Source organism: Camelina sativa, chromosome 20, assembly GCF_000633955.1.
Source record: "Camelina sativa cultivar DH55 chromosome 20, Cs, whole genome shotgun sequence".
Lineage (NCBI taxonomy): Eukaryota > Viridiplantae > Streptophyta > Magnoliopsida > Brassicales > Brassicaceae > Camelina > Camelina sativa.
In genome coordinates, this window is record NC_025704.1 from 25,399,482 (window position 1) to 25,406,612 (window position 7,131).

The window sequence follows — 7,131 nt, forward strand, 5'->3', positions numbered from 1 at the left end:
TATTGAAAACATAATCAATAGTTTTAGAGACAACTCAACATCTCTATTGATCTACAAAAATTGTTTTCTCTGAAATTGGAACCTCAGATTTGATAAAAACATACTAAACCTTTTGTCAACCACTAGGTTGACTATCACATATTATGTGTAATGAACAACCAATATGCCACATCATCTTTAGCTTTGACTTTAGAACTTTAGAAGTTTATCTCCTTTTTATGTGTTTGCCCGCCACTGTTGTGCTACTCAATTAAGTGAAATGAGACATGACAACTCTCCATAGTACAACAAACTCTACGTGTCGCATCGCTTTGTTAAGGTATAGAGACAACACAACACACAAATATTACACTTAGAACGCGCCAAACAAACGCTTTTAATCAATTTTATAAAAATCTTCGTTTCTTACAAGACTTGAAAAATAAAGCTCACTCTCCTATCTATCTGACACAACACCTTGTGTAAATCTAAAAGAGTATACACACTTACCTTCAAAGCTTTTTGAATTCGCTAGAAGGTTTACAAAACTCTCAAACTTTTATCTCACGAGTTCTAGCTCTTTTTGCGACTAGCCCTCGTCACTTTATACCCCACAAACAATCTCTAACCTAGATCTTTGTAAATTCTAACTAAAAAGAAATATTCTTTATCCCTAAAAATTATTTTCCCTTATCTCTTCTCACCAAATATACTCTCAATATCTTCGAGTATATCTTGATCCCTTCTTCCTTCCTTCTCACGAAATCTTGTCATCGAATCCACAATATTTCTCCACATCATCACGTCATTCCACATCAACATGTAAGTACTCTGAGACACTTCACAGCTGCCTGTTCCCTTCAGAGCTCTGTTGCACCTTCACGCTTGATGTCAAGCTAATCGGATTTGGATTTTCGAATCGGATTAGTTGTTGAGCCTATTCCAAAGACCAATATGATTTGTTCCTTTTTAAAATCTGGTTAATGGGATGGTGCTAAACTATTTGCCTACAATACCCATTATCTTTTCGCTTTGACTTAATTACAATCATAGATTCATAATCACCCCTTTGGGTTGTTTGTCTTTATTCTTCATTTATTAATATATAAACCTTTATACGACCCCATCTTCTTCGAAAACAGGTAATTTATATTAGTTCTTTATCATTATTCTCGAATCCCCAAAACAGATCAAGATTCAACCTCATTCAAACTTTTTTGGTGAGTAAAATCTAAGCTACCCATTGTTCTTCCTTTCTGCAGGTTTGTAATATGACAATCATGATTTAATTTCTTTTTCATGCCTCTAGAATTTTTTTGGCCTGATTGTACTTATTACTTTATTAGCATATATTATAGCTTCAGATGTTGATTGTTCTAAGATTTCCATTAGAACACTGGATTTGAAACTATATTTTCTATGCTAATAGACAAATTTGAATCAGAGAAACAGACAAATTTTCTGTTCTTTGACTTCACTTTTGTAGTCTTTTTGGTTCTTGACTATATATCAGAAGAGAAGATATGTAGCTGCAAATGAGTTTTTTTTTTCTTTTTCAGTTTTGCAAATGAGAAAAGATGGGTTTTTGATAGATAGTATAATTTGAGGTTTTGTGTGATACAGTGACTTTAGTTTGAAATTTGTGTTTTGACAATTTTCTAGTTAATTGCTGGTAAAATCAAACCTTAAAATGGGGGCGGCCTTTTCTCAAGCAGGAGACAGACGTCCTCAGGTTTTCCTCAATTACCGGAAAGAAGAGCTCCGCCACACTTTTATTAAACGTCTCTTGACTGAGCTCCAAAGAAATAACGTCAACTACTTCATAGATGACAAAGCGCAGAAGGGTAAACCAATAACGGATCTCTTCGAGAAGATCGAAGAGTCAGCGATTGCGCTTGCGATCTTCTCTAAGTGGTACTCAGAATCAAAGTGGTGTTTGGACGAGCTTGTAAGGATGAAAGAGGGCGTGGAGGCTGGTGAACTCGTGGTGATCCCCATCTTTGTCAATGTGACCCCTAGCGAGGTGAAAAACTTCAATGGTGTGTTCGGTGTAACATTCCAGAAGTTGAGGAATAAATACGGGAAGGTCCAGATCCAGAAGTGGAAAGAGGCTGTGGAGTACATTGCTGGCATAAGCGGCATGGTCTGGAACGATAGGTAATATTTTGATTCTTTATCATCCTTTCTTGATAGACTCTAGAGGGTAGTCTGGTCTAGTTACTATTTAGTATATATAGTATTTGGATTCTTTCTTAAGAAATTAGTTTTGGTCTAGAAGTAACATGTCAACCCAATTCTAGGTTTAAGTATTGTAACTTGTTGTCGGCTTTTCTCTTGTCTCAGATATCCCGACTACGGTTTCACTCATCCATGTAGCTTATCAGATGACGTTCTTGTTATGCGTACTACCAGGGAGGTTAAGAAAGAGCTGTTGAGAAGAGATCCCAATTACGGAAAAACAGAACATGTCGGAAGTGGAGTAACTCTTTTCGTTTCTGCTATGTTGGCTTTTTTCTGTGGTATCTTCTTGCCAAAACTATTTTTAGCTGATGGGAACCTTCGCTTCGCTGCATCATGGTTAGTCGGTTTTTTGGTTTTCTATAAGGCCTTTCAGATAAAAACCACCAAATGTGACCACATCATCACCTCCTTAGATACATTAAGAAAAATGTGGTATTATTATAGAACCCCCAAAAATGTTGACAAAAGAAACTCCAAAATAAGAAAACGTTAGATTCGCAGAGAAAGGTTTGCTTTTATAGTTTCTTTGCTTGTGAACGTTGTGTTCACTTTTTTTCTTTCTGTTTGTGTCTTTTTATAGTTTTGTGTTATTTGTAGTTACATTGTTCTGTCTGTATACATTATACATTATACAATACTACATTTAATGTATATCATACAGTTTTTGTTGTGTTGTATATATTTTTTTTTTGGGTCATTGGCATGCATGGACTTGTTTTTGCCCCTTTTCAACTTCAGTTTTTGTTATCGATCAATGCGTTGTGTTATTAAAGCGTATGCAAACAAGGTCGCTTGATTCTCTCTTGTGCTATTTGATTTGATGATCATTCTTGCCCTCTCCTAACTCCAAGGTGAGGCATGAACAACGTAAAAAACCGTACCTCAGGGAGATTTCGGAAAGAATTTTGACGATTTGAAGAAAGAATATGTAGACAAAGAACAAGACAACACTCATATGTTGTATGTAGTCTCATAATTACCTATTGGGTTTGTCTTAACTCTTAATTCATGAGTTGATTAAAGCCCAAGTACTTCCAAACTTGAATATAATCATAACTAATTAACTATCTTTTGGTTATAACTTTATATATAATCATTAATCACCTTTTAGGTTTGTCTTGTGTATTGCAAATCCCACAAACTTAACAATGTATTGTAACTTGTCGGCCTTTCTCTTTTCTCAAATATATATTGCAAAATCCCCATTCTTAAAAGACCCAAAATTCGTATCCGAAGAGTCCAAAATCGCGGTCGTGATCTTCTCCAAGAGGTTCCCAGAATCTGACTGGTGTATGAACGAGCTCGTGAAGATTAGCAACCTAAGGAAAGAAAGAAGACTCATCGTGATTCCTATCTTCTACAAGGTAACAACGACCGACGTGAAAAACCTTACAGGAGATTTCAGAAAAAGTTTCAAAAAATTGAAGAACAAATACGCTGGCAAATTAAGTCTGGGGGGATATTGTGTGCAGATCGGGCAATGGGAAGATTCGGTGAAGTCAATTGCAAACATAAAAGGCTTGAATATGTAATGATTTCTTGGTTTCTTGATTAATCTTTAGGTTTAATTAAGTACTCGTGGTATAACTGAAATTGTTTGAAGTGCTTTCCTTAATTAGAGCTAATATTGCTGAAAATCAAAGAGATATTTTCTTAATATTGGGCTAAATCATTTTGCTTATCTTCTACTCCTGATCATATCCTTAAATTTGTCAGTTCACGCTCCACCCTATATCCATTTGCCCAAACGACGAATAAGCTGCGAAAGGAGGTGCTCCTGTTGCAGATTAATCATGCTGTTCAAGTATGGTTAAACGAAATGCCAGCAAGAGAGTTCGAGACTTCACTCTGTAAATGTAGCTTCTGGAACAACTCGCTGTGAGGAACAAGTCGTTGTGTCGAACAGAGCGTTGTGTCAATCAGGAAGTTGCATCAGATCACAGACCCTCGAGTTGCTGACATGGATGTGTGAGCTGATGTGGCAAGACGTGAGTGGACGTGATGATGTGTCGAGGAAAGGTGATGACTTGGCATTGAAGATACAGACAAGATGGTTCTTGGAGATATGAAGAATATTCTCTACAGCAAATAAGGAAAAGATAAGCTTGAGAGCAAACAGTTTCCTTATCTTGTGATACTTGGAGATTCGCCTTCTAGGGGTTCTCAAGTCGTGTATATATATTCTAGGAGTAGGCCACGAGCCAATTTGAGCACTCTAGAATATTGATACAGTTGTAAACTTCGAAGCCACAAAGATAAGGCTTAGAAGGTGTGTTCCCAGTTCTCTATGACATTAATCAGGGAGGTGATTAAGTGCACAGAGAATTGTTTTTCTTTCTCTTAGATCTACACTGGTGAGAGTTTAGATAGAAAAGAGAGAGAGGGTGAGTTTTATTCTCTTAGCAAAAAAAGAGAGAGTGTTAGATTCATTCTTAGTCGGGATCATTCCTATTGGGTAGAATAGTTGAGTAAGGGCCGAGACAAAATTGTATCATTGTAAGAGATAAATTTTGTTAATAAGATTGAAGAGAAAAGCGTTGGCTTGGCGCGTTCCAAGTGTAAATCAGTGTGTTGTGTGTCTCTATACCCTTACAATTGGTATCAGAGCGGACGCCTGATAAAAGAATTGTTTATATTTTCAACAGGTGAGATCTTGAGATGGAGTATGGAGAATCCACAACAGTTCGTTGATGAGAACAATCCGCTATTGCTTGACGCTGAGCATTATGATGATTGGAAAGCACAAATCAGATAGATGATTCAGAGTCGTGATATGGAAGCCTGGTTCGCTGTTGAAGATGGATGGTCACTTCCAACACTTACGAACATGAGAGGATAAACTGTAATAAAGCTTTGTAAGCTGTGGACGGTTGAGGAGAAGTTAAAGAGAAAACATAACGCTGAAGCGTTATCTACTATTTTCAGCTGCTTGCCGATGGATCTGTTCGCGATGTTACAAGAGTGTATGTCGGCGAAAGAAGCTTGGGATATTTTGGAAGCCTTCTTTGAGGAAGCCAGAAGGGTTAAAAAGGAAAAATCTGATGTATCACCATCCTGTCATTTTCAACAGTCAACTAAGCTCTCCTTGTAAGGAAGTTGTAGTGCTGAAGAAGGTATATAAGGATAAGAGGTTTGTCATGGAATTTCTCAGAAGCTTATCACATGAATATCTTTCTCACAAATCTGATGGTAAAGGTGCTTTGAGTTCAGATGAACAGAAGGTTGATCAGTGTGTGAAATTGATTCGGACAGATGAACTGCAGATGAGAAAGAAAGCTCAGAAGGCGGAGGAATCATTCACTCTGAAGACAGTAGAAACTCAGACATCTGTTCAAGGTAATGAGGGAGTACTGATTAAGAAGCAGTTCAGAAGTCTGAAGGGTGTACAACGTCAGCATCAATCTTCATCATTCAGATCTGATGCAGAGAAAGAATCTCAGAGTTCAGAATATCAAGGTTATGGACAATTCCAATCAGAATGTTCTAGACTTGAAAGAAGAAGCGTGTTGAAGTGTTAAAACCGTCAATGCTATGTTCATACGAAATCTTGTTTGACATGGAGTGATATTGATTCAGCCAAAGAAGATGATGAGAATCAGAAGTCTGTTTTGAAGCCTAAGGATGATGTGGCTGGCTTATCTGTTGAGAAACAAGTCATCGCTCTGTCTAAGGATCTGATTCTGCAGAAGAAGGAAAATTATGATCTGGTGTCGAGAAGAAAGAGCTACTCTATAGGGTCTTCACTCTTGAGAAATTGTTGTCTGAAGAGAAAGTTATTATGTCTCTATTGAGACAACGTCTTGAGGATCAGCTAAAGATTAACAAGAGGCTGAGTAAAGGAGCAAAAGATCTAGACAAGCGGCTGGTTACTCACAAGGGTACTATGATTGCAAACTGTGGTATGAAGAACCATGGAGGAAACTCAAGTGGTGACACAAGTGCAGAGAATGGGTCAATAGTGCTACAAAACAGAGGTGGTGCTGTCAAACGAGCGTCTGAGTTCAACGTGCAGAAGACTAAACAGATGATTGTTGTGAACAACCTGAGAGGGAAACTGCGTCGTTGTTGGTATTGTGGTGTGATTGGTCATATTAAGGTTGATTTCTACAGATTTAAAAATCATGTAAGTCAACTCTTAAGCCAGAAGAAGTTCCACAAGGTTGGAAGAAGAGAATCAATCACCTGATGAGAATCAAACAATTGAGAACAGCGTACGGTACATTCTTTGACCTTGCATCAATGTTGTGTGATAATCGTTTGTTTGTTGATATTGCTGTAGATCATGTTTCACATACTAAAATTACAATTACAGGATCCTGGATATTAGTTTATTCATAGATTAGTTGTGGAGAAACTGACTGTAATAGAACATCAAAGTACTGATTTGCGAATTGCTGATTTGTTTACAAAACCATTGGACTTGGATCAACATGATTCTGAGAAAAGTCATTGGTGTTTGTGGGATCTAATATGTTCTGTGAGTTGTGTTGATCAGATACAAGGACATGCATCAGAACAGGCCATGGAATTCCTAGAATGTATAAAAGAGCAACACTCTGTCTAAACGAAGAGTCAGTGGAAAACAGCTGCCTGTCATGCCAATTCATATGGGGGATCTCGTAAAACGTTATCGTGAAGGAGGAGGTCAAAGAGCTGAGGAGTGGCATTATTATGCATTCCATTCTGAAAGAAGTACCAGTTGTTTGTAATTAAAAAAATAGAGTAATATTGCTGGTACGTCTGCAACAGAGTCCTGAAGAATAATAACAAGGGAATGCACAAATATCTGCGGTTGAGAAGTCAAGTGATATCGCTGATAGAAATCAGGAGATTCAGCAGAAGATCGTTCATATCATCAAACTGTGAATATCATTCATGCCTGTTGGATCTAAGCTCTAAGGTAGTGTATCA

At 37.4% G+C, this 7,131-nt stretch overlaps 1 protein-coding gene across 3 annotated transcripts; it reads left to right on the forward strand.

Moving 5' to 3' along the window:
• Positions 1,115–2,897, forward strand: LOC104771671 (disease resistance-like protein CSA1). Of its 3 annotated transcripts, none has more exons than XM_010496241.2 (3): positions 1,115–1,241; positions 1,642–2,136; positions 2,323–2,897. In XM_010496241.2, exons 2-3 carry the CDS (start codon positions 1,670–1,672, stop codon positions 2,711–2,713), a joined length of 858 nt encoding a protein of 285 aa, XP_010494543.1. In that variant the 5' UTR covers positions 1,115–1,241; positions 1,642–1,669; the 3' UTR covers positions 2,714–2,897. The 3 variants fall into 3 exon arrangements, with proteins under 3 accessions (XP_010494543.1, XP_010494544.1, XP_010494542.1); XM_010496242.2 differs by having other exon boundaries at positions 1,119–1,199; XM_010496240.1 differs by lacking the exon at positions 1,115–1,241 and having other exon boundaries at positions 1,255–2,136.

Coding starts and splice junctions, on each gene's coding strand:
- LOC104771671 (XM_010496241.2), top strand. CDS start 1,670: ATGGGGGCGGCCTTTTCTCAAGCAGGAGACAGACGTCCTCAGGTTTTC. Junction 2,137..2,322: donor GGCATGGTCTGGAACGATAG/GTAATATTTTGA, acceptor CTCTTGTCTCAG/ATATCCCGACTACGGTTTCA.